We start from the raw sequence: 26480 nt of genomic DNA on the forward strand, positions 1-26480 counted from the left end.
GCACCACCTCCCTTGGAAGCCCATTCCAAGTTTTGGCCACCCTTACCATGAAGTTTTTCCTGATATCTAGCCTAAATCTGCACTCTCTCAGTTTGTGACCACTGTTCCTTGTTAACCCAGGAGGTGCCCTGGTGAACAGAGCACCTCCGATCCCTTGCTGTGTCCGCCTAATGAATTTGTAGGCAGCCACAAGATCATCTCTCAGCCTTCTCTTATGGATGCTGAAGAGGTTCAGGTCCCTCAGTCTCCCCTCATAGGGCTTGTCCTGTAAGCCCCTAACCATATGAGTGGCCCTCCTCTGGACCATCTTGAGTCTATCAACATCCTTCTTGAAGTACGGCACCCAAAACTGGGTGCCGTACTTCAACTGCAATCTGACCAATGCCGCATAGAGGGGAAGTATCACCTTGGATCTATTTGTCATGCATCTGCTGATGCATAATAAAGTGTGGTTAGCTTTGCTGATGATTTTGTCACACCAATGACTCATGTTCATCTTAGAGTCCACTATGACGCTGAGATCCCTTTCTGCTTCTGTGCTGCTGAGAGGATCACTTCACAGCCAGTAGGTGTGCTGGATATTTTTTTCACCCTAGGTGCAGCACTCTGCACTTATCCTTGTTGTACGGCATCCTATTGTGTGCTTCCCACTTTTCTAACCTGTCCAGGTCTTTCTGCAATCGTTCCCTACCCTCCGGAGTGTGCACTTCACCCCACAATTTAGTATTGTCCGCAAACTTGGAGAGAGTACACCTCACACCCACATCCAAGTCACTGATGAAGACATTGAAGAGTACAGGTCTAAGGACTGAACCCTGCAGGACCCTGCTACCCACATCCTTCCAGGTTGATACCAACCCGTCTATTACCACTCTCTGGGTATGACCGCTAAGCCAATTTGCCACCTACCGGACCATGTAAACATATACATCACAACCTCTTAATTTATTTATGAGAATAGGATGGCATACCGTATTGAAGGCCTTGCTAAAGTCCAAGAAAACAACATCCACCTGTACATTTTGTGACCCTGTCATAAAACGAAACCAGATTGGGCAGGCATGATCTACCGGCTACAAATCCATGCTGGTTTCCCTGCTGCATTATTTTTCCCACTGCACTCCCACAAATATCCTTCATGAGCTTTTCAAAGACCTTTCCAAGGATGGAGGTGAGACTGACTGGCCTATAATTACTCAGATCCTCCTTCCTCCCCTTCTTGAAAATAAGGACTACACTGGCCCTTTTCCAGTCCTCCGGGACCTGACCCGAGCGCCATGAGTGCTCAAGCAGCCGTGCCAGCGGTTCTGCTATGACAACGGCCAATTCCTTCAGCACTCTCGGATGCAGCTCATCTGGGCCTGCTGACCTGAACACATCCAGTCCATCCAAGTGACTGCACCAAGTCAGCGTCCACAGTTGGTGGGCTGGTGTCCCTCTGATGCCCATCTAAGAACCCATTAGGAGACGTATCTTGAGCCCTTTTCAGGAACGCTGGTCCTGGTGCCCTTCTGCTTTTCCCCCCCCACCCAGATGTGGAGCTGCACCTGCTATGACAACAGTACCTGGCGGGGGGGAGAGCACCATTTTACTTGCCCCCCAGATACACGGATGGACGCAGCACTGCACTTCCCCTGCTGTGACAGACTGGAGTGGAGAGGAGGTGACAGTTATGGGACATTTTGGTACCCCCTCACAGTCAGTGCTTGGTGCTAGTCCCCTGCTCACGTCCTCCCCCCTTCCCCCCCAAGTTACATTACTGGATTTCCAAATAGCCTACCATTATCCTGATATTTGTTACATCTTACACAATGCATCTTTCCTGGGTGTCTGTAACTGGTATGTAAATGCTGAGTGTGTTCCAGGCTTACCCAAGTTGTATCCTTGGACCGATACTCTTTAATGTCTTCATCAGCGACTTGGACGAGGGAGTGAAATGTACTCTGTCCAAGTTTGCAGATGACACAAAGCTATGGGGAGAAGTGGACACGCCGGAGGGCAGGGAACAGCTGCAAGCAGATCTGGACAGATTGGACAAGTGGGCAGAAAACAGCAGGATGCAGTTCAACAAGGAGAAATGCAAAGTGCTGCACCTAGGGAGGAAAAATGTCCAGCACACCTACAGCCTAGGGAATGACCTGCTGGGTGGCACAGAAGTGGAAAGGGATCTTGGAGTCCTAGTGGACTCTAAGATGAACATGAGTCGGCAGTGTGACGAAGCCATCAGAAAAGCCAATGGCACTTTATCGTGCATCAGCAGATGCATGACGAATAGGTCCAAGGAGGTGATACTTCCCCTCTATCGGGTGCTGGTCAGACTGCAGTTGGAGTACTGCGTGCAATTCTGGGCACCGCAGTTCAAGAGGGATGTGGATAACCTGGAGAGGGTCCAGAGAAGGGCCACTCGTATGGTTAAGGGCCTGCAGACCAAGCCCTATGAGGACAGACTAGAGAAACTGGACCTTTTCAGCCTCCGCAAGAGAAGGTTGAGAGGCGACCTTGTGGCTGCCTATAAGTTCATCACGGGGGCACAGAAGGGAATTGGTGAGGTTTTATTCACCAAGGCGCCCCCAGGGGTTACAAGAAATAATGGCCACAAGCTAGCAGAGAGCAGATTTAGATTGGACATTAGGAGGAACTTCTTCACAGTTCGAGTGGCCAAGATCTGGAACGGGCTCCCAAGGGAGGTGGTGCTCTCCCCTACCCTGGGGGTCTTCAAGAGGAGGTTAGATGAGTATCTAGCTGGGGTCATCTAGACCCAGCACTCTTTCCTGCCTATGCAGGGGGTCGGACTCGATGATCTATTGAGGTCCCTTCCGACCCTAACATCTATGAATCTATGAATCTATGTACGTAGCTCGTCATTATTCCTTATCCCTCAGTCTCTCCAGGCCCATGGTCATTTTCCTGGTCTGTACAGTCATCTGTGCCCTCACTGCATTTGACTCAATCATCCCCACCTACTGCAGCACTGTCATCTATGACTATGAAAGACTTGTGATCGTAACCACAATGGTAATGCAGTCGCCTATCTTATATCATGCCTTACTGGTTATGGCACTCACCCAGGAAATGTGGCGGGGAAGAGGAGGCAGCGGGAAGCTGAGTTTTAGGCCCTCTTCAGCCTAAGGTGGTTTAAACCTACACCTTCCTTTTCCCAGGAGAGTGTTTTAAGTGCCAGGCTAACCAAGAGCCTGAGCTAATAGACTCTGCAATCCTATTGAAGCTGGGCCAGTAAGCTGCCATAAATACAAGTCATAGGGTCAGAAAAGAGCAAACAAGTGAGCTTAGCTGCAACCTTGTGGTTAAGGCACTTAGCTGGGAGTGAGAAGCCTGATTCTGGTCCACGCTGCCTAAATTACAGTATCACTGGTGATTACCAGGGATCCTGGTTTTCTCTGATTTAGACAAATCCCCAATTTTCAGTTTAAAAAAAAAAAAAAGTAACCCCAAATCCACATTTTTCCATGATTAAAATGAAACAGCACGATATATGTATATGTGTATATATATATGTATATATTAGTGGTGGCTCATTTTAATCATGGAAAAATGTGGATTTGGGGTTACATTTTTAAGTGAAAATTGGGGATTTTTTTTTTAAATCGGAGAAAACCAGGATCCTTGGTGATTACAATGATTGTCTGATGTATAATGTATAAGCAGCCCAGGAAGCACAAATCCAGTTCTCACCCCTTCTACCTCTTCCAAACCTTTTTTCAGAATACACGTGAATCACTGATGTGCCTTGTTCTGGACTCAAAGCTGTTGGTGCTCATTGGGCCTCCTTACAGCCCTGTCCTTAGGCAGTGGAAGGCCAAGGCTAAAGGGCCTTAATCCCCTCAAACACAGGGCAGTGGGTAGGGCCACAAGGCAGCTGCAGCAGGGGGTGGGGAGGGCCACGCATGCAGCTAGGATCGCAGCCAGTGTGTGGATCACTGGCTGCCCAGAACAGCAGGCAAGTATCCATTTATCCTGGGAAGGGGAAGGGGCTGGGGGGGAAGAAAGAGGAGATCGAGGCCCCAGTGGTGAGGGAGGAAGTGGGGCAGAGGCAGGAGCAGGGGGTGAGGTGAATGCGGCCCTGGCCAGGCCGAGTGGTGAGACAATCGGAGTCCAGGCAGCTCGTCCAGGGGTGCGGGGGGGCTCCCACTGCTGTGCACAACCCAGGGGAACTCCCCCCCCCCCCTTTAATTTTTTCTCTCTCCACCTATGGCCCTATGACTCTATCAGATTGTACCCTGTGGGGACTCAGATACCTCATTTTTGAGGTGCCTGGACAGGGAGCAGAGTAATCGGATTATGCATGGAACCACTGTTTAGGCACCTAGGGAGCTATTGGGACTAAAGTAGTAGCCACTAAATGAATGCATGCAGCTTAATAGATGTTGTGGCCACTAGAACACAAGCATGCTTTAGATCACTGTTTTGGTTGCAGGCACTTCAATCCCACCTACATCCTGATCTAAGTGCCACTGGTGCCTTTCTGGGTTTTGTCCTAAGTGACATGCTCCAAGTCACCCAGGGAGGTTGTGGCAGAGCATGAAATGAGGCACCCCCAGTCTTCTGCTTTCCAGGCAAAGGTCTGATCCACAGAGACCTCCTTCCTCTTATCCAGGGGTTCCCAAACTAAGGGCTATGACACCGTTTTGGATGATGGCACTTCTGAATAGTTATGAATCTCTCAAATTCAGTTACAAGGACCAGGTGCAGACCAGAAGTGTCATTCCTGTGGTTGAAGATTGAGAGCTGCTGCTCCAGGTTTTGAAAATGTGGTGAACACGGAGAGTCCAGGATGTGGTGACAGGACAGTTCCTCATCTGGTACCATCCAGATGGCCTTAATAATAGTGTGCAAATCAGTACCCATACTCAAAGCGAGCTCATGCCATTGGTATGGTAGTGCAGGTGAGGTCGCTGAATATAGGATCCTCTTTTAGGGTCAAGAAGAATATGTCAGACAAGTGCTCAGGATTCAAACGAAATGCCAGCAGCTGGCACACAGGAGCTGCAAAGGCGGCACTGGTTGCTTGGGTGAGAGCATGTGGTAGAGACTCACCTGCCTGTAGAGACTCCCCTGATTTAACTTCAGATCTCTGCTTGGAGGAATTGGACCAAATGCAAACAGGGCTAATGACACCACCCCACAGTGTCCCCCACTGCCAATCCAGCTGCTTGGAGACCCACAGAGACTAATGGGCCCCATGCTCTGCCCCTGTCTCCTGTCTCAGCTGCCTCCCAGCACCCAGGGAGAGTGTAGGAGCCTGCAAAGGCAGGAAAAGGGAAGCCTTGGCTGCCACCTTAGAGGCTCTGGAAGCGGCTTCCACAACAGGCGAGAGGAAGGATGGGAAGGAAGCCTGGGGCACTGCCTGAGGGACAGAGCATGTATATATACCCACAGGGACCCGCTTGTACCAGCCTCCCTGAGGCCTGATGCTGTGTGCACATATCATTGCTGTTCTGGCAGCTCCCTGTTCAAATGGTCTAGTGGTTTCCACACAAACCTCTAGCCTGGTCCCCAAAGTGATTCCCTGACAGCAAGACCCCTTTGACTATGCATGGGAGTACTAAAGAGGATGAGGAGGGGCTGGAAGCTGTTCCACATGCCCCCAGGGCAAGGGCCAAGGGTAGCACATCCCAGTGCAGTAAGATGGCAGGGGCTTGGCACAGGAGGGCATGATGGGGCAAGGAAGTGATACTTGCTCTCTGCACCCAGGTCCCACATGCAGGGCTGGACACCCCAAGCCTACCAAGGTAGAGAGCGGCTGGAGAGAATGGTGAGCCTGGGATCTGGCCTGCTCCCAGCCAGCTGCTGTCACCTTGGCCCCTACCTCCCACCAAGCAGGAACATTTTCTTCCCCCTGGAAGGGACTCTCCTCTGCTGACCCTGCCAGCTGCTGCCGGGCTCTTCTTTAGGCTCCCAGAGAGAAGCCAGAGAAGCAGAGCAAACAGCAACTTTGTTTGTTTTTGAGCCTTGACATAAAGAGCCTGGGTAAAAGCTGGGGCTGAGAGTCCAAAAGGTAGAGAGTCAGTAGCTGCTGCAGATGGCAAACTCCAAAGGAGAGGGAGATGGCAGCGTTTACAGGTGGGTTCTGGGACAGGCCTGGAAGAGCAGACCGCAGGGAGACTGCAGGGCTCCTTGCTATAAATCTGGGCTAAATCCTCTCTGTCTAAGTCAAACAGCAAAGATAAGCCAACGTGCTGGTCCTGCTTTTCTGATGTCCTTTCCCAGCCCTTCTGATGTAGCCCCTTCCCATGCACTTTTGTGAGCAGGGTGTGGTTTCCTGACTAATACAGCACCTGGCTCCAGTGACATGGAAAAAGAGAATGCATAGGAATCCCTTCCTCCTCCCACATCCCCAACCCTGCATGAATCCCCAAGATGTGGGACACAGCTTCCTTCTCTGGGCCAACTCCTTCCTCTAGTGACCTCCTCATCCCCCTCCCCCTCCCCAGGGAGGAAGGAAAGGCTGCAAGATGCCTACAAGCTTCCAGGAGAGGAAATGGGAGAGGAAGTTCTGGGAGTGGCTGTCCACTGATCCACAGGGCTTTTGTTTTATCTGAGTTACCAGGGATGCACGTATTGGGAGCTTGGAGGGAAGTGGAAATTTGCAGTCCAGAGCCATTCTCTCAGTCCTCTTAGTATTATATTCCTCCGACCTCCTTCATAAAGGCATTGCATGTGGTCGTGCTTGGAGCTGAAGCTCTTGAGTGGGCAGGGTCCTGCTGAGGAAACAAGAGCTTTTCTGTGAAGGGTTAGTTCCCATCTCAAGATCTGGTGGTGCTGGGCTTTGGGCTGCATGACTGATGTGTGGGACCAGTTGGATGGAAGAGACAGACGGTGGCAGCAAGCCCTCTTGCAACGTGTTTACAGGAAGGGTTTTTCTGCTGCAGTGTTTTTACACCGTGGCTTTCTCCTCCACTCTAGCCTGAAGATCCTCTTGACGTGAGGAAGTTGGCAAGAATCTCCGTTCTGTGAATTGCTTTCTATATTGTTCAAGGAGGAAACGAGGGAGAGATCAGAAGGCAAGTTGAAACGAGCTCCCGTCATCAAAACACACAGGCACAGACAGGTTCCCAGCCCAGTTCCTGATGCTGCAAACCACAGGGCAGCAGGGAGCTGCTTTCAGTGATCAACAGAGCTGGCACTCGCGCCTCTCTGAAATGCAGAAAATAGAAACTACTGAATCTCCACCTTAATGACCATACTGGAGAGAAGACAGTGAGACGTAAGCCTACAGGTAAACTCACAGGGCCGTACAGAGTTGACTGCGAGGCTGGCTTGCTGGGACTGTTATTGCAAAGGTCTTGGGTCGGGGGAGCAGAGCCAAGTTTTTTGCAAGATCTGTGATTTTCCAAAGGATATTTAAAGTGGATCAGAAGTTAAGGAAGGAGCTCTAATCTCTTTGTACAACAAAGCATCTTGGAGGTATCATTAGCGGTTGGAAGTTCATACCATATGGACATGTACTTATTCCCTCTGGAATTCCTCTTGGACCCCATGAACAGTTTTCTCTGCTGCCCCTCAGCTCCCATGAAAGTTTGACATACGGGAGACCAATACCATCTGATTGAGGTCAGTGATCATACCTTTTCTTTATTGTACAGTTGTACAGATCTAGAGACTGGTGCAAAGGAGGGTTTAGAATTTATTGGGAAGAGTTACCAGTTCAGCAGGTTTAGAGCTGGTCATTTCTGACTCTATATAGGGCATGAGCTTGCATCTGTCATTCAGAGACACCAGTGAAGAACCTAACTAATACTGCTCTTTACCTGGAGTCTAGATGTGGGAGTGGATGCAGTCCTGGCCTCTGCCCCAGAGAGTGCTGTCATGAGCTGGTTCAGGCAGGCTGCTGGTAGGGACCTCGAGATTTGAATGCATGATTTTACAGGGCAATTGCTTGCACTCAGTTCCTGAGAAAATCAGGCCAGTTCTTTGGACCTCTAAATGTTTAGCCAGAGCCTCACTTTAAGTGTCATATGGAGTTCCCTAAAGCACTCTGTGCTATGCTGACTGCTCTTGGTGATGCCCATGTCAGGTCATGTTGAGCCCAGCTTAGGGAATGGTTTTTGAAAGGCTCTTCTCGCTCTAGCACACAGCTGGGCTCACAGCACCGCAGTGCAAGCTTTGGCCTTACAGTAGAAGTGTCTGTAGACTGCTGGGCAGCCCCAAAGCCCAGGATAGAGGCTTGGGGCCTGATCTAGCTTCCCTGGAGGTCATGGCAAAGCTCCTGTAGATTTCAGTGGAGGCCTTCTAATCTACCAGACAGTGAGATTCTGTGTGCAAGCAGAAGTTATGGGGCTCATACAGGAGGAAGTTGGGGTTTTCTTAAGGCACTGGTGTGTGGGGGAGCTCAGACTACACTCCTACAGTAACATCCGCTGCCCTGAAAACCTCTGACTGTGGCTGATGCATTTCCATTTGATTGAACATTGCATGTTCCTGCAATGCTTTGTGCTGCCATGTCTCGCAATATATAGCAAATGGGAGAGCAGGGGAGCAGAGTGCCAGGCAGCGCATCTTGAGGAATAATGTCACTCCTGTTCATGTGTAATCAGAGGTTTTCCTTGCTATAAGGAGCCCTAGTGGTGTCCTCTTGCCTGTCCAGCATTACCATGCCATTCAAAGGCAACGGAGCTCCTTAAAACCAGTCTCCTACACATTCTTCTGAGCTCACATGGATCTAGCACTAACGGGGAGAGCCAAGCTCTGCCTAGTGCAGAACCAGTATCAGAGCAGTGTGGCTAGTACCACTTGCTTCAGAGGGAAGCCTGGAAACCTGCAGTTACAATAATAGGATGATTGCCTCTGCATTAGTTTTCCCCATTATCTCTTAAGAAATTAGCAATCAGCACAAGGCCTGAAGGACATGGTGTAATGTCCCTTCCAAGACATGCTTGACCATTGGTGATCAGAGCACTGGCTAGTCCTGATTGTGGAAACATCCAGCCCCATTTTGACTTTTAGTGAGGCCTTGTCCTCAAGGACTCACTGGGGCAGGGAATTCCTCAGGTCTCTCTATCTGGAAAAGTGTTTGCTTTTGGTGGTTTTGGACTGTCTTTTCCTTGCCTGTCCCCTGACTCTATTCTGAGATCTGACACCCCCAATCTCCTTCTACAGACCATTTGTTATGACTTTTGACATGTCCCTTCTAACTTTGTTAAGGAAATGTTTGCTGTTTTGTCCGCGTGAAGAATTATTCTTGTGTTTGGTTAGAAGCTGCTGTGCCTCCAGGCTGCAGAGAAGCAGCGTGTACCTGGGAGATGGGTTATGCAGACATAACGCATGTTACGTGCTGTATACCACTTCCGGCAGGAACTGCGCTATGAATTGTGGGACAGGCAGTGCAGTGCACTGCAGAGGTGCAGCAGCTGTGCTAAGGCAAGCTTTGCTGAGCAGATGCAAAATCTCACAGGGAGGCTGGATGCAACATCCAAAGCTGATCACATGAACTCTTGGGCTGGTTCAGATGGGACAAGTTTGGAAAAGTAGCCAGGGGCATTGCAGCAATAAATCTCATTAAAAAAAAATGAGGGGCCTGAAGGGCTGATTGTGATATACAGCAGCTCATCCAGATTTAGAGGAGATGTTTGTGAGAGGCTGAAACACAGCTCGGAGGCCAAACTAGAGCTTACGGTTCATGCTTGGAGATGCTGTTCTTATAATGCCTTGACCATCTCTGTAAGGGAACCAGGAAATAGGTCCCTGCCCCCTGACTCACCATGGTGTGGTTGGGTCAGGGGCTCCTCACTGCTCCCTCTTTCCCCGCCCAGCCCCTCTCCAGAAATTTCAAGGTGCTTTGAGGTCCCAGTTTTCAGGCAACTCCTTGAAACTGTCACAACACCTCCCTGGTGAGTATGAGATTCTACCACAGAGATGGCAAAGCACACTGCAAGACACACACGCGTTGCTGTGTGCACCACCTGGGCTGCAAGCTGAGGAGCTGACGTGGCATGTGTCATGATCCATCAAGGTGAGATGGAGCCTGGAAATGTAGTAAAGCAGTTCCAGCTGGGACCATGGGGCTTGGCCATCCCCCACTGGAGTCCAGGGGAAATCTCCCATTGTCCCATTGTTGGATGAGTCCTGAAGTTTAACAGTGTGAAAGTCTGGCCTAGGGGATAGGGCACCAGCCTAAGACAAATGAGACCTGGTCTCTTCCTTGCTCTGCCACAGATTGAGTGTGAGACCTTTGGCAAGACACTTAGGCTTTGTTTGTACTGCAGCTGGAGATAGGATTGTAACACAGGCAGGAATACCCGGGCTACCCTCACACTAACAAATGTGTATTCAGACCCCCAACATCACATCGACATGGACTTCTGCACTGACTGTTCAAACCCAACCAGGACACTGGGTACACAGGACTGTGCCAAAGTCCCTACCCTACACATTCATTGCTCTTCATACCCAAGCTAGCTAGAGCCCCACAGCTGTGGGTGTGCCCACACGGGCTGAAGGCCCATCTCCACCTACAGCCTTTGCCTCTCTGCATCTTCCTTCCCCATTTCTGATGTGCGCAACCAGCAGCTGCATCTCCTGTCTGTTCAAGGCCGGCGGGAGGAGCTGGGTGGTGGAGGAGCCCTGCTGCTCATCCATGCCTCCATCTGAGTGGTTCTCTGGAAGTTTAATTACTGAGTTAACATGAGGATTTTTAAAAGGTTGCAAGACAGAGGTGGGTGGATTCAGCTGACATCAGGTCTTTTGGAGTAAAGCTGCAGCATAGGAAGGAGACTGCTGCATTATTTAGCAGAGGGAGGAAGGAGGATCTGGCAGTGGCAATGGGTTGTTGTAAATTTGTTTCCTTGTTCCATGTCTTGCAGGCAGAAGGAAACAGGAACTGATCACAGGAAGCTGCTGCCCAGGAAAGGGATTCCTTTGCCCAGCATGGAGCCCGCTGGCACCCCTGAGGATGTGCATGTCCTGGTGGAATATGGGTTTCAGTACATGGATAAAGGCGGCTGCTTCATTTCCATAAAGCCCAATGAGAGGTACATCCTGCTGAAGAGAACCACTGACCATTGGTGGCACGTTAAAAAAAATAAGGACAGCAAGCCATTCTACATCCCAGCACAGTACGTGAAGGAGCTGCCTCCAATAACCCAGCCCCAAAACCTCTATGAGCATGCTGCTGAGGAGTCTGGACAGCCCAGCTCGGGGCACACGGAGGAGAGTGCTGTCCTGGAGCCCACCAGGGCCAGTCCAGAGCAGCCTTTGCAATATAAATACAAATTTGTGGGCACCGCTCAGCAAACCACGAATATAAATGAACCCAGTGGTCTCTCTGGCTCTGTATTTTTGGGCTCTGTGATGCCAGCTGGAAAAGATACCTCCTTGATAGGAAAGACTCTGCCTCAAGTTGCTGAAGAGACAAAAGTTTCCCCCCCTGTGCTGAGTTCATTTCAAAGCGCCCGTGCCACAAAGAGGACCAGCTGCTCTCCAGCAACAAATGTCCTCCCTGTGGAATACATCCGATCGGCACAGTCCCTAGATGACCTGGCAAGGGTCCGGCCTCAGGCCCGATATAGCATCGGTCATGTGGGATCATACAGAGATGGGGCAACAGCTGGCTTCTTGGGTCACCCACATGCCCTCATCAAGAGTCATTCAGAAAACCTATACGAATCTATCAAGGACACAGAAAGACAGAAGAAAAAAGGGCCACGGCCGGAGGCTCGCCAGCCAGCTCAGGTATGGTAACGTGGTGTCCATGCTCTTCATGGAAGGAAATGTGGTTGACTGGGAAGGGAGTGCAGTTGACTGGTTAGATGAGCAAACTGGGAGGAGGAACTCCTCGGTTCTTAGGCTGACCGCTGCTGTGGGCAAGTTGCTCCCTGTCCCTGCTGTGCCCTAGCTCACAGTCAGAAGAGAGCTGTGGCACTTAGTATGGAGCCCGGCTTTGAGAATCTCAACAGAAAGGCACTGGGTGAGAGAAGAGCACTGGACTGGCTGTGTCTCTTCTCAGGGCTCCTGCATCTCCACATCTTTGGGGCAGGTTTGCTTTTAAGGGGGTTTTCTTGACCTTGTTATCTGAGCCTGTCTGTCTGAGCCCCGAACCTGCAGGTAGAAACCTGCTCTCAAGTGATGCCTGGCTGAGCAGGGAGAGCTGGGGAACACGCATGCTGCCCTAGTGCAGTCTGCAGAATTTGCAGCTGGGGAGGCAGATGAGCTATGGGTTTACCCTGTTATGTTCCCAAGAAAAGCAGCATGTACAAGCAAAACATTTAAGTCTCACACCCAAAGGCCTAAAAGAGCAGGGCCAGCCTTGCCTTGCAGTACTGGGCATTGCCAAAAGGCACGCCAGCCTCACGGTCCCCAAACGCAAAGCCCTTTTACTAGGAAAGTCCAGAGTCTTCCCAGCACCTTCATGGTGTCATTGCAGCATGTGGTTTCTCTTAATGCTGTGCAAGACTTGGGAATGCAGAAATATGAATATCAGGAAATGCCTGACTTCCCAGTGCTTGAACTCACAGCCTTGCTTTAACATGAATCCTACTTCTTTAATTGTGGCTCTTGAGAAACTTAGAGGTTCTTTTGCCTGCATGTGAGCTTGGATATGTCACCTCAGCCCAAATCCTCAAAGCGATGTCGGTGCCCAAATCCTACCAATTTAAAAAATGGGAGTTAATACACATGCGCAATGCCTGCTCCATTGGAGCAGACTCAATCAAGTCTGCTGGAGTGTTCTACTTAAAACACTCCAGCAACCTCGGCGTCACATGTATTCAGCGTCCCTGCATTTCAAAATGGCAGCGGGGGCACTTTAACTTAAGTTAAAGCGCCCCACCACTATTTTGAAGCATGGGATGCTGAATACATGAGACGCTGTGGGTGTTTTAATCCCAAAAGCTTGTCTAATTAAAACACATTCTCCCCCCTGGCCCCCTCCCCACCTGGAGCATGTGTAAAGATACTTTATGTGCCTGAATACCTTGGAGGCCTGGACCTACACTGCTGTGTTCTTCAGTTTCCTCACCTGCCAAGGAAATGTAATGCCAGTTGTGTTAAGATGCAGTGGTGAAAGCCATGCAACAGCTAAATTGTTTTATTCCCAGTACCTGAGAACCCTCCTGCCACCTTTTTTAGTGCATCTAATTTTCTTCTTATTCATGGGGACTCCAGGCAGCCTGAGGGTGGGCCACATAAACACAGTCTGTCACCCTTGTTCTAGCTGCCTTGTCAGCTGCTGTTGGTAGCTCAGCAAACACTTTACATTCTCAATGTATTTATTAAAAATAAACCCCTAAGGAACAACTCTTCTTCAGAATTTTTTCAAGGTGAAATTGGAGCTAGAAATGGCTGGCGTGACAGGAGGAGTGCTTCATACCTGTCATGTTATCTTCTCCCGACCATTCCTCTTTGATGCCTGTTCCCTGCAAACAGGGAGATCCTTTGGCCTGGGGCAAACTTAAAAGCCTGCCTGTATCCTCCTGCTCGACTTATTGTAGCTACAGTAATGTCAGTGCCAGGCATTCAGGGCCCCTCTACATTGCTGATTGCAGAGGAGTGCAGAGACGTCTGACTTAGCTGTAAATGAGCCAGCCTGAGTGCCGGAAGCAGCATAACCACAGCAGCACGGGGCTCCGCTCACTACTGTAGTCAGCCGAGGCAGGATACATAAGCGGCTATATCACTCCATGCTACTGTGGCTAGACAATTTCCGGGACCCAAGTTTTGTTCAAGCTGGCTCAGATGTCTGCACTGCTTTGTAGCCTGCAGCTCACATGTACCCTGGGGACAGCAAGAGCCAGGGTGGAACAAATATGACTTTGCTTCACCTGCTGTCTCTGAGCTTTCCTGGTGACACTGGGCTCATACATCCCACTTCTGTCCACAGCCATTAGGCTTTAGAAGTAGAAGCTCCTTTTTTTTCCTTCTTTTTTTGAAACGACAGCTGAGATCCTGCAGGCTCGCATGACTCCAAGAGCTGGGGATTGGATCAACCTCGTTTTTACAATCCTTTTCTCATTGTGAAGCAGACAGCATCACCACCATGATGGTGAAGCTGGTTTCCCAGTAGTCTAGCCAGGCTCAGAGAGGGAAGCAGCAGCTTCCTTTTCACAGTCCTGTGATTAGTTCCTCTTCCCACACACCACCCTTCAGAAACACTGCTCTCCTCCCCAGCCCCCAAGCTGCTGTGCTCCCTTGTCTCCCTTTCCTGGAAACATAAAGCAATGGGTTTCAGGTCTGAACTGCTGCAAGCCCCTGCTTTGCTCTGTTCCCTGCCTTTCTCCTAGGTTGTCTGAGCTGGACATGGAGCTGGGATGATGGAATCTGAAAGGGCACATAAAATCCTCCCCCCACCCTGCAGGGACTGCTCCTCTGCAAAGAAAAGCCTCTACCCAAAGTTTGAAGGGGGCAATGCCCTCTTCAGTTGGTGCATGAAGCGGGTGCCAGATGTGATGAATTGTACCTTTAAGAGGCTTTTGCAAGAGCTATTTGGAACTCACTATTGCCAACTATGAGCCGTGCAAGGCAGGGGGTACAACACAATCCAGGGGCAAGGCTTAGCTCTCGTGGCCCATCAACTACTGGGAAGGTGGAAGAGCTCCATTACATGAGGTCCCAGCTCTTACACTGGCAGCTGCTAAAAGGGGTCTGGTACCCATGAGGTGCTGTGACTCATGTGTGGGAAAGGGCTGCGGCTTTTGCTCTCTGTAGCTCTCCCATCCCTTTGTGGTACAGGATGGTGTGTGTGTGGCGGGGGGGAGGGTCTTCGTAGCTGTGATAAAGGTGCAGTGTTAGCTGCCAGCACTGCTACTACGTCTTTCAAAAAGGCCTCCAGTCTAGATTGGGAGGTACCAGGGGATGGAGAATCCCCCATTTCCTTTAGCTGTTTGGCCAAATGGTTACTCGCCCTCACTGTAAAAATGTTGCCTTATTTTCTTCATCTGCTAGCCATGGGGTCTTGCTCTGCCTTTGTCTGTTAGAATAGAGGCCTGTCAGCCTCCCCTGTTCCTAGGTATGCTGTCATTACATAACTTCTTGCTCTTCTAATCGCACAGGCTGAGCGCTAAGTCTCATACTCGCTTTGTTAAAATTCCCTTTGAAACATGCAGATGTCACAGCTGACCCAGAACAACTGCCCTACAGCAGGAACCTCTGGAGCAGGGGTGGGCAAAATATGGCCCATGGGCCAGATCCCACCCACAGAGGGCCCCTTGGTCCCACCTGGCCCAGGTGCCATCCATCCCCCAGGCACACACTGGGGCTGGGGCGGCTCCACAGCTAGACTGCCTTTCTAGGCAGCCCAAGCAGTGGCAATGCCTTCTGGCTACTGCCACTGCTGGCCTCAGCCCTGGTGGGGACCGGCACACACAGCCCTGACCCCGGCCCATCCCACACCCACTCCAGACTCAGCCCGGCACATCAGACCAGCTCTGGACCAGCCAGAACCCACACACACAGCCCCAACCCCAGTCCGCCCCACACCTGCTCCGGACCTCCCACCCATGCTGAGCAGCAGTGGTGGTGGCTAGGCAAAAGCTGCTGCTCAGTGCAAGGGAAAAGTGGCTTCTCCAGCTAGCCGCGGCAGGACAGCCTGGGCACAGGTGGCTGCAGCAAGGACCAGGCAGCAACAAAAGGGAGAGGCCGTTTTTCCCTTGCGCTGAGCAGCAGGTACTGCCTGGCTGCCACTGCTCAGTGTGGGTGGGTGAGTTCGGAGCAGGCGTAGGGTGGGTAGGGCTGTGTGAGCAGGTACTGGCTGGTCCGGAGCTGATCCACTCCGCCAGGATGAGTCCAGAGCAGGCATAGAGTGGGTTGGGGTCAGGCTTGTGTGCACCAGTCCCTGCCAGGGCTGGAGCCAGCAGCCAGAAGAAACTGCTGCCACCATCTGGGCTGCCTAGGAAGGCGGGTTGGGCCGGGGCTGTGCACTGTTGGCAGTGGCGCTTGGGCTCTGGGCTGTTGCATGGTGGTGGGGTGCTGTCCAGCCCGTGGCAGCTCCTCAGAACTCCCTATATGGCCCGTGGGCAAAAATAATTGTCCGCCCCTGCCCTGGAGGGTGCTGACCCCTCTCCAGCACTTTCCAGACGGCAGAGAGAGGCCATGGACCAGTTCTTTGTATATGTTCCAAGGGCTTTGATGCCTGTATCTTCAAGTCACTGAGGCAGGTGGAGTTAAAAAGGATGTTGGCTGCTGGCTTCCCTGTTGGAGCTGGGCCATGGGCATTGGGCAAGGGACAGAGAGTGACAGTTTGATTAAACTTAACTGTGACAAAGGGATCAGAGAACCCAGCCAGAGACTGGAAGGAGAAGATGATCTATGAGCTGCTGAGCTACGGCCCTAGCTAAGATCTAGCACTGCTTAGTCCAGCTCATGGAGGTGGTACAAGCTGGAAACTTTGCCTTTGAGAACTAGGCTCTGTTGACCGAAACTCTTGAGGCTGCTGTGTTTACACGCAAAGAGTGGCTGGGTCAGTGAAACCTGGTGGGAAAGGACTCTGGAGCTTTCCTGAGAAGGAAAGGTCAGGAAGGCTGCAGCAGAGGTTGTTTGTGTTGAGTCATCCACTTGCACGGCGTCACTTCTCCCCTTTGCCCTGTGTTTGTGGCTCTGGGTTTGAGTTTATGGCTGGGTGGGTGCCATCTCCTGAGAGGTCTGGGTGCCAAGGTGCTTGCACCATTAAGAACATGACCCTCTTTCTCTTGACATCAGTGGGATTCAAGGTGCCTTGACAAATCTGCCCATTAATCTCTGCCTGCTCCCATGCTGCTAACAGCACTGGCATATGGGGAGGCACAGAGAGACTGTCCAGCGGCTCGTCCTTTGATCCAACTGATGAGCTTACCCCACAGAGCCACGTAATAGTCTGCCTGGCTCAGAGCCACCCCGCCAACACCACCCTGCTGCCACACTAACTGTTCTTTTTTAACTTAAAAACTCTCTGAGTCCTAAGAGGAAGAGTCTCTGTTTTCTCCTTCCCTTTGGGGTGCATTCAGCTGAACAAAATGGCAAGCTGGTGAGTCAGCCTGTGATTTTGCTTGTCACCCAGTTAAATATTTTGCATCCTCTGAACAAAGGCTTAAAACTGGTTGTGTAGCTTGTGTGCTTGTGTCAGTGCAGACAAAGCTTGGGAACATCTGTGTCATTAAGGAGCTCGGGTGAAACTCTGATCTATGGCAGTGGGCATGGGCATGCTCTGTTGTATCCGGCTGTGCAAGAAACCCTCCCCGGCGGCCTGAGTGCTCCCCTCCAAACCCAGATTTCAGCCCCTTGGAACTTGCCCAATGTTTCATCGCTCAGACTGGATGATTGTCTGCTCCTTAGAGGAAATATTTATCTGTCTTTTTTGGCACCACCCATTGCCATTCAGTCGGAGAGGAACTCAAAAGAGGGTTGAAAGATTATTTCTGAATAAGGTAGTGTTTGGATTTCCCACCCCCAACTCCCTCCTTCTAAAAAAGCCCCAACTTGGGGAGGGGAGGGGGGACAATAAAACCAAGCCCAAAAAATCTCCTTGAAAATTCAGGAGAAAACAATAGTGTTGTTAAATACACACTTAAATTTAATAAGTAATAAAACACAAATCTGTCACATTAGTGTGTGGGAGCACCTTGCAATCATTCATGTAGTTATTAAAGCCACTCAGTGTTTCCATCGGAAAAAAAAGTTCTCTTTTGTTAAACAAAAATGTTGTTTTGTGAAACTGTTGGTCGTGTTGAAGCTTTCGGTGGGGAGACTTCTCCAGTCACAGGGAGGAGCACCTTTCTCTCTGAAAACTGGCTTTTGGACACAGTTCTGGTTCCCAAAAATGCTGGGAAGTTGTTTTGGTTCTGTTCCAACGAGGAACAAAAACCAAAATTTCGGAGTCTTAAGAGCAGCTGGGACATGAACGTCATTCTCCAAATGCTTCTAATAGCTACCCTCCCAGCGAGGCCATCTGTGCTCATATCTTATCCCATTCTGCAGATGGAGGAACTGAGGTACAGAAAGGTGAAGTGATTTGCCCAAAGTCACGCAAGCAATCTGAGGTGGGAGCTAAATTAAAGCCTGCCTAGGGTGAAAGGCCAGCATTGAGGCTTGTCTGCTGCAGCCACTGTGCACGTCAGGTTGCATTACCCCTCCTAGAGCCACCACCTGCGTTGCACGTACCGCAACTCCAGATTTAGTCTCCTATATGTTTACACCCCAGCTACACCCTCTCTGTGAAGCAGGACTGACGTGGCATGTAATTGCCTCCGGCTGACAGAGACGACCTTGAGCTGCCTCTCCCCTCCACTTACAGCTGCACAGTTACAATCAGAGAGGCCAACCATGCACAGGGTGGTTTCCAGCAGCCAGTTTCCTGCAGTGCCAGTAAAAGCATTCCCCTCCTGTAAGATATCCCCCACGAGGCAGATGTAAGACGGCACCTGGAGTGAGGCTGCAGCTTCATGGAATGTTTCTAGGTTCCCAATTTTTTTCTTTGGGGTCACCGATTGCCTAAGGGCCTGGAGATTAGGGGGTCCCATCATGGAGAAGGGACTCGACTTCCACCTTAAAGGCTTCATACATGAATTGCACCAGCACACGTGTTGTATTACACTGGGAAACACTGTGATCATGTCTTTAGACATACAGTGGTGGTGTAGCTAATCTCTTTGCCTTATTTTTTCATGTAGCCTGAACCTAGGGGTGTTTTTAGTAGGCTTTTACTAGAAGTACATGCAATTATCACACTTCTCAAGCCAAAACTGCTAAGGACAGAAATTACACATAAACTGCTATAAATGATTGGAAACCAGTTCAAATCTGTAACACAATAGAAGCTCAGTGCACAGAAACCACTTTCAAAATGGCCGAAACCAGTTTAAGATAAACCTGGTTGGCTGTAGTATCAGACTTAACTGATTTAGGTTAAATCAGTTTATTGAACTTCTGTCCCAGATCCCCTCCAGATTCAAGTGAACTCACGGTCCCGCAGTATGCCAGGATGCTTTGCACCTCCCCTGCAAACCCCACCTTGCAGGGTGGGTGGGCTAGCCTTGGCCCAAGCTGGCTGCTCTAGCATCTCCTGGCTTCTGGCCTGAGCAACTGTAGGCATGTGGCAGCATTTTCAGAATCAAAAGTGAATGTTTGTTCAGTTGCTTATTGGTTCAATCTACATGTCTTAGACTAACCTGCAAAGATTGATTCGATTCAGCCTTGGGCTTTTTGACCATCTGTATTTAGCTCTAGAGATAGAGCATGTTCTTAAAAGCTCTGCTTCCTGCGGTCCTTCCACAGCATCTAATGAAGTAAGCCTTCCCTGCTTTCCAAAGCTAATTCTAGACATCTCTAATTTAGTTAGTCTATAGGGTACAAAGCTATTCTGCCTTCTGCCTTGTTTATTTGTGCCATTTCAGACCAGGAATTGATTTGACCAAGGCATTCAACAAATGATTCTAGCACTGAAACTTTGCGGAAATCAACATGCTGAGGAGTAATCAAACCCATGCAATAAATTAACAAATGATGTGGTAAACATTTCCACCCTGTGCACTTCTCAGCTTTAACCATTAGATGTCAGCAATGCTAAAGTTCAGAGCCACAATGCCATAAAAATTCTTTACTGTTGTTAAACTTGTTTCAGCTTTCCTCTCAGTGCCGGCTGCACCTTTGTTACCGTTCAGTCCCATTATTTGAGCTACAGTCACCTTATAAAGGACACTTGCAAAGACCTAATAGATGCCCATACCTTGCCTCTGAGCTGGGGTGGCCTTAATTTCTGTTGACTTGCTCTGTTATTGATTCTGTGTCTCTGTTTTGGTAGGGAAGAGGAAATAAGCTGGTCCAGTATCAGGCAGCTATATTTTTATCCTGGTATAACTGCATCCACAATAGAGCTTGTAGTAGTATAACACTGTTGATGAAATGTCAGCCCTTCAACACTACTTAGTTATATCAGTTCACAGTCTGAACAACCTTTCTGGCTGGTGTCTACTTGAGCTGGGAGCGTCTTGCCATGCTAAGCCTTCATGCCCACTGCCTGTGCCTTGTACTGTATTAGCTTTAGGAAAAAATCTTCCTGCCAAACTTGTTGTTTCCATAGAAAGGTGAAAAGATTTTAGCTAGATAGAGCTGCTCACCATTTTTGAATGAAAAATTTTCCTGGAAAATGAGGTTGCATCATAACTGACATTTTCATAGGAAACACCTCAGCTTGGTTGACAGTTTTCCAAAAAGGAAAAGGTCATTAGTGCTGAAATATTTTGCTTTTTAGAAACTGAACATTCAGTTTTCTAATTCAATTCAAGATTTTTAAAGAAAAAAAAGAATGGTGGGTGGGTGAGATTTTATATATATGTCTATATATATAGAGAGAGAGAGAGAGAAAGAGAGAGAGAGAGAGAGAGAGAGAGAGAAGTGATCTAAGGATACTTTTCCCTTTTTCTACCAGAAAAATCCTACTTTGACTTTTTCCCACCTGGAACATGAACGATGGGAAAAGAGCATTAAAAATCCCCCATCTGCAACTGGAAAATTGCATAATCAATGTTTCCAAAACCCAGCAAGGCACCAAATTGTCAATAGACATTTCCTTGCAGTGCTTCCCAGTTGGAATTGTTGAGAACTTTCTTTGTTTCTTTAAACGTTTCCATATTTTATTTTTTCCACCTATGATTGGGATAAAAACAGTTATGGGCATGTCAGAATTTGCTGTGAGGATACATGTCTGGTTTTTCCATCCATTGCACCTTTATCCCCTTGAACAAGGACATTATGGCAGTATTGCCCCTAGTGTCAGTCTCAAAACTCAGCACAGCTTGATTCCATATGAAACAGTAGCTTGGCATGTATGTGTGTGAAAGGAGATATTACTGGTGGGGCTTGGGGGCTGGACAGTCATATTTGTCTGAAGTTGCCTGGCTGAGAGCTGTTCTAGCATCGAGAAAAGACAAGGTAGCGAGTGAGAAAGGAAGATGTGAGAGATGCCTCTAGGTGAGAGAAAGGGAGTAGCCCCCCAGGTGTGCTGGATGGATGAGTCTTTGTGTCAACTGAAGGGAAGGACCCCCGGGGGCCCAACTGATGGTAATTCCTGAGAAGGTGAGAAGAAACTGGTGAAGTGGGGAAGTCTATGGGTGAGGCAGACTTGGGGCAACACAAGGAATCAGGCCCCATAGGCTCACATAAATTTGTGCCTGTGGATCCACTAGCCCAGGCCAGGATCTAAATTCACTGTGTTGACAACACTCCCACAATGCACACTCCCCAGCACATGCCGCTTCCCGCCACACTTCAGTCAAAAGCACCTCAGGTCACAGCCAGTGACTAAGTACAGAGTGGATGATGCTTCCCATTCACAGGGCAAGAGACAGAGGAGGCTGAATCAAGTGGAAGGCAGGAAATTCAACACCAGCAAAGCCAGTCCTGTTGCACGACCCTGTGTAATTAGAGCTCAGGACTCCCTAGTACTTCACACATCAGGCAGCAGTTGAAGCCATAACTGGAAAATGGGATGGGATGTTTATACAGCTAACAGGAACTGCAGTAACCTGCAATGGATGACCCTATGGAATAGATCACAAACCTCATGCTCCAGCCCAAAGACCATAAGTACTGGAGATCAGGAAGAGACCTAACGCGGATGTGTGCAAGGGAGGGGGGGTGTAGGAGAGGTTACATGCCAGTTCCACTTCCTTCTGGTCACTCTCAGGACAGGGCGCTGGGCTAGATGGACCTTGGGTCTGATTTAGCATGGGAATTCCAGTGCTCCTGGGTGCTGTGCACATGCACCTAGACAGACTCTTCAGGGCAGAGCATGCAGCCTTGCAGACAAAGAACAGGCGCTGACGGAGATGTGCAGAAAGAGGAAGCGGCTTGCCCAAGGCCACCTAACAGGTCTGTGGCAGAACAGGAAGAGCACCCAGGTCTCTACTCCCAAACACATGCCCTGCCCACAGGAACACGCATGACATGGCAGTAAATCACCCAACTCGCTGCTCCCTAGTGCAAAGCCTCCACGACTAGCCCAACTGGTCAGGCATGCAGCTTGCACAGTCACAAGTAGCTCCTGTTTAGGAGCTGGTCTACTTCGTACATCAGGCAGCTGCACAACCTCCCACTCAGCAAAGAAGAAGACGCACACTGCACTGCCACAAGGCTACTATTTTCAGCTCACTTGGGCCAGGTGGACTTAGGCTTTATCTGCATGACATGCATTCCAAAGCTTGTACCCTCCCTAAAAATACAGTTGTGGACCATAGCAGTTCCCAGCAGCCGCTGAATGGCCTTGGTCTGGGTGTTTCTGCTCTGTGGGAACTGCTATGATGAGATCCCTTAAAAAAAACCCTTGCCACTATTTTTAATTTAAGGAAACTCTCTCAAAATAAATAAAGCAGAAGTAGAATCCAAGCAGCTCCTTTCAATATTAGCAGCCCCAGAGAAACACCACAAAAAAAAAAAAAAAAATCCCTGGCTTCTCTAGTCCTGGCTTTTTGGTTCCAGTTAGGGTGGCCATCATAGAGGACAGTCCGGTTGTCCTCTGTCCTCTATCGATATGAAACCGGACACCTTTATGTCCTCTATTTTGCTTTTGACTTTTTTCTCTCAAAGACAAAAATAGAGGTCATAAAGGCATCTGGTTTCATATCAATAGAGGACAGAGTAGCAGAAAACTGGAATGTCCTCTATGATGGCCACCCTACTTCCAGCAAGAGAAGTCTCTGCTTGGGAACAGGGACAGTGCTGCACAGTTGCTGCGTAGCCATGCCTCATTCCCTCCATGCCATGTTCCAAGCGTGGTAAAAGACCCAGTGTACAAGTGAGTCATTAAAATCACCCGTGCCCGAGGGGCAGAGTTCAGCTGAAGGCAGCTTACACTGCCCCACCCTGATTCCTATGGGTTTCACTGTCCAGTCTTCCTAGTCCTGCAATGCCCGGGAAAGCTGTGCAATCTCCTTCGTTGGAGGTTTGTAAGAGGCATGGACACATCTATCAGGCATGGCTTGGTTACTATAAAGCAGGGGTGGGCAAAATGCGGCCTGCGGGCCATATGTGGCCCACCAGATCATTCTGTCTGGCCTGCGGGGCCCCTAAAAAATTTAGAAAATTAATAGTTATCTGCCCCTGGCTGCCTGTCATGCGGCCCTCGATGGCTTGCCAAAACTCAGTAAGTGGCCCTTTGCCCGAAATAATTGCCCACTCCTGCTATAAAGTCTTCCTCCTTTCAGGGCCAGGGAAGGCAGGTTTGGACTAACTGACCTTCTAGTCCCTTGCAGCCCTGTGGTTCTGTGACTTTAATTTGAATTTCCTACTTTTGTTTATTTAAATAGAAAAACAAAACCACCCTTAGGAAGGCTGGATTAGTGAGTGGTTAGGGCATTAGCTTAAGACTCTGGGGACTTGGCTTCACTTCCTTCTCTGCACACTGTACCCAGTTGTGCAAATGAGGTAAGAATGCAGCCCTACCTTACAGGAGTATGATGGCAAACTGTTAAGAGCTGCTGCTTTCCTCTCACGCTGCTTGCAGGCGTAATATAAACGGCGCGATCGTGAATGAGACGTAGCTACTTCAGAGCACCCTGTGGGGCAGGGAGAGCGAACACTTCTTCAGAGCACGCCTTCATCCTCTGCAGGGATGAGTTGCAACTTTGGAGTTCAGGAATTCAAGTTTCAGAAGATGGATTTTCCCACAAGATGACTGTAAAACATCAGGGCAAGTGGAGATCCCAGCCCTGAGCTTACCTTGGTTATATGTCCTTTTTTTTCTATAATATCTCTATTTTCATTAGCTATTTTTCATTCAGAATATTGTATTTGCTTGCATACAGTGCATCCCAAAATATAATGCACACCTTATTTTTGAAAGGCAGAATAAAGGGGAAAAGATTTTTCCAGAGCTATGGCTGCATAGAGCAGGGACAGAGCCGGATCTTCAGATGATTCACCCTCCCTGTGCTGCTTAACTAAAGCTGAAACCCTAGCTGTTGCTGAAGTCTGATCTGTCTCCATGCTTTTGAAAAGAAATTAACAGTCTCCAAGGCTGTGAAATAGGAGAAGAGAGCCTAGAAACAGCTAGCGAACAACAAAAATGCCCTAAGAAAGTTTAGCCCAATTATAGGGACATCAAGACCATTACAAAGGAAAGAGGATTGCTAACACCCTTGGGGTAAAAAAAAAAAAATGAGGCACTATGTCAATTGAGACTCCCTCTGTTGCTTGAAAAATAATGTCACAACTGCTGCACCATGGAGCAGGAATCAAAGTAGGGTGCTCTATCCCAGTCAGAAAATCAGCTTCCCCACATAATACACCTCCATTTTGGGGGGCTGGTTTTTGAGGGGAAAGTGGGTATGTACGTGAGAAAATACAGTTGCTAAAATTGAAAATTTTGCACCAGCTCTAAAGAAATGTCCCACCCAGTTTTATTATCATCTCTGATGGGCTGAATATCAGCTCTTTCACATGATATACCTCAAGCAGCAGCATATCACACTTCTAAAATGAGGTGACAGGTGCAGTCCCTGGACACTGCCCAGTCAGTGACCTTGTTACATTAATCCAGGGGTGGGCAAAATGTGGCCCGTGAGCCAGATGTGGCCCGCCAGGCTATTCTATCTGGCCCGTGGGGCCCCTAAAAATGTTAGAAAATTAATATTAATCTGCCACTGGCTGCCTGTCATGCAGCCCTTGATGGCTTGCCAAAACTCAGTAAGTGGCCCTCTGCCCAAAATAATTGCCCGCCCCTGCATTAGTCACAAAAAAGGTGCCACATACAAAGTCTGTTTGCATTACAGGGCTTTAAATGACAAATCAAAACGGATGCCCACTCCATAGGACATCCATGATATAAGAACCATCTTCCTGCCAAATTTTAGTTTGGTCCCAACGTACTGATGTGTTCTTGATCCTTACAAGACGTTATATTTAACAAATCACAATGTCAACAAGCCCATTCCTGCCTCTTCTGGTTTCCATTGTGCTCTAGGTCAAGGAGCCTTCCTCGAGTGGCCAGGCCACCTGAAAAGTGACCAAAACCCAATCTTAGTAGCTGTAAAAGCATGCCTTTCTATGGAGTGTTCACTCATCTGATCAGGGCCATGTTTGGAAATGTATTAAAACAGGATTTGAAATCAGAGAGCCAAACTTTTCAGGGCTTCAGTATCCAAGGGTTCAATTTTAAATGCCTTAATAGAACCTGGTTTTCAGAGAGTGCCAAGTGTGAAGCCAGAAAAGGGTTAAGTCCAAGGAGGACTAGCCCTGCCCAATGCAAATTAGGGTGTTTGTCTTACCTGACCCAGGATGTGCAAGTAAAAGGAAAGCACTGCAAGCAGGAGGGCCAGGTGTTTGTGGAAGGTGTTCAACCTAGTGGCAGGCAGGTGGGGACCCTGGACATCCAGAGGTCTCAGGCAGCCCCTAGGCACCTCATTACAAGTAAGTAGCAAGTAGCTTTTTCTTACTGCTGCTGGACACTGGTGATCAGATGTCTGTAGGTGAAGTGGTGCAGGATTAGGCTCTAATTAAGAGACTAGCCGGGGCCTCCTAGGGGTTAAAGTGTTGGGGTTTGCTTGGCTTTATACCCACTATATGGAAAGGGGAGACTCCTCCCTAGCTTGCTTCTGTGGCCTGGCAGGGGAAACACCATGTATCTGGGTCCATGAAGGTAGTTTTCCTTAAGCACTCCCAGGGATAACTGTTCTTCTGCTGTGGTTTAGTACCCCACAAGGTGTTGGGGCTTAAAGCCCACTTTATGGAAATGGGAGGCTCCTCCCTAGCTTGCTCCTGTAGCCATATGGCTTAGGGCAGGCGAAACTTGGGGGCATCTGAACCCCAAGCCTCTGGGCTTGGGCCTGCCCCAAAGACTTTGGAAAAATCTGAAGCCCCTGGTGGGGGTGGGGGATGTTAGCTGGTTGTAGGGCCACTTAAGGTTCTGGACTGACTCACAGATTTGGATTTGATTTGACTGATTTGGCCTGGAATACAAAAAAAATCTTTAAAAAAAAATATGGCTGAAGGCAAGCAAAACTCAGGGGCATCCAAACCTCAAGCCTCCGGGCTTGGGCCTGCAAGTAGGATGCCCGCCAAAGGATTTGGTAACATGTGAAGCCCCTGGTGGGGGTGGAGGATGTTTGCCGGTAGTAGGGCCACGTACGGTTCTGGACTGGCTCACGGATTTGGAATTGATTTGGCTGATTTGGCTTGGAATATGGAAAATTAAAAACAAAAGTTGGGGCTTGCCCCTTTATTGGTCAGGTAGGTGGACGTACACACCTTCATCCCCTTTGCTTTCTTCTCACAAGGCAGTGACATGAAGGGTAGTGCACTCTGCCCAAGTGGAGGACAGGGCTTGTGCCTGGTATCCCCCACGTGCTCGCTCCTATTATGTACTCATGTCCTGATACGGAGCTTCTGCAGGGAACAGGATCTTTGCCTGCCGGAGTAGAGGTCAGCCTGTTTGCTTCGCAGGGAATTAGCTGGCAAGATAATGGGAAAGGCTATTTCCAAACACCCTCCCTGACTAAAGTTTCCTCTGTGGGACCATCCCCTTTCTCCCTGCTTCACTGGCAGTTCTGGGGAGCCCTGTGCAC

At 49.3% G+C, this 26480-nt stretch overlaps 1 protein-coding gene across 4 annotated transcripts in view; it reads left to right on the top strand.

The window, feature by feature from the left end:
- Nucleotides 1-6601: 6601 nt before the first annotated feature.
- ARHGAP27 (Rho GTPase activating protein 27) overlaps nucleotides 6602-26480 on the top strand; it is a 67139-nt gene continuing 47260 nt past the window's right edge. Inside the window, exons 1-2 of one of the 4 annotated variants that reach the window (XM_059726892.1) lie at nucleotides 6602-7572; nucleotides 10821-11688. In XM_059726892.1, coding sequence (XP_059582875.1) covers nucleotides 10885-11688 — 804 coding nt within the window. In that variant the 5' untranslated portion in view covers nucleotides 6602-7572; nucleotides 10821-10884. Of the gene's footprint in view, nucleotides 7573-10603; nucleotides 10673-10820; nucleotides 11689-26480 lie in introns of those variants that run through there. The other 3 variants (XM_059726891.1, XM_019475861.2, XM_019475864.2) reach the window with 3 other exon arrangements.

This window comes from Alligator mississippiensis, chromosome 4 (genome assembly GCF_030867095.1).
Source record: "Alligator mississippiensis isolate rAllMis1 chromosome 4, rAllMis1, whole genome shotgun sequence".
NCBI lineage: Eukaryota > Metazoa > Chordata > Crocodylia > Alligatoridae > Alligator > Alligator mississippiensis.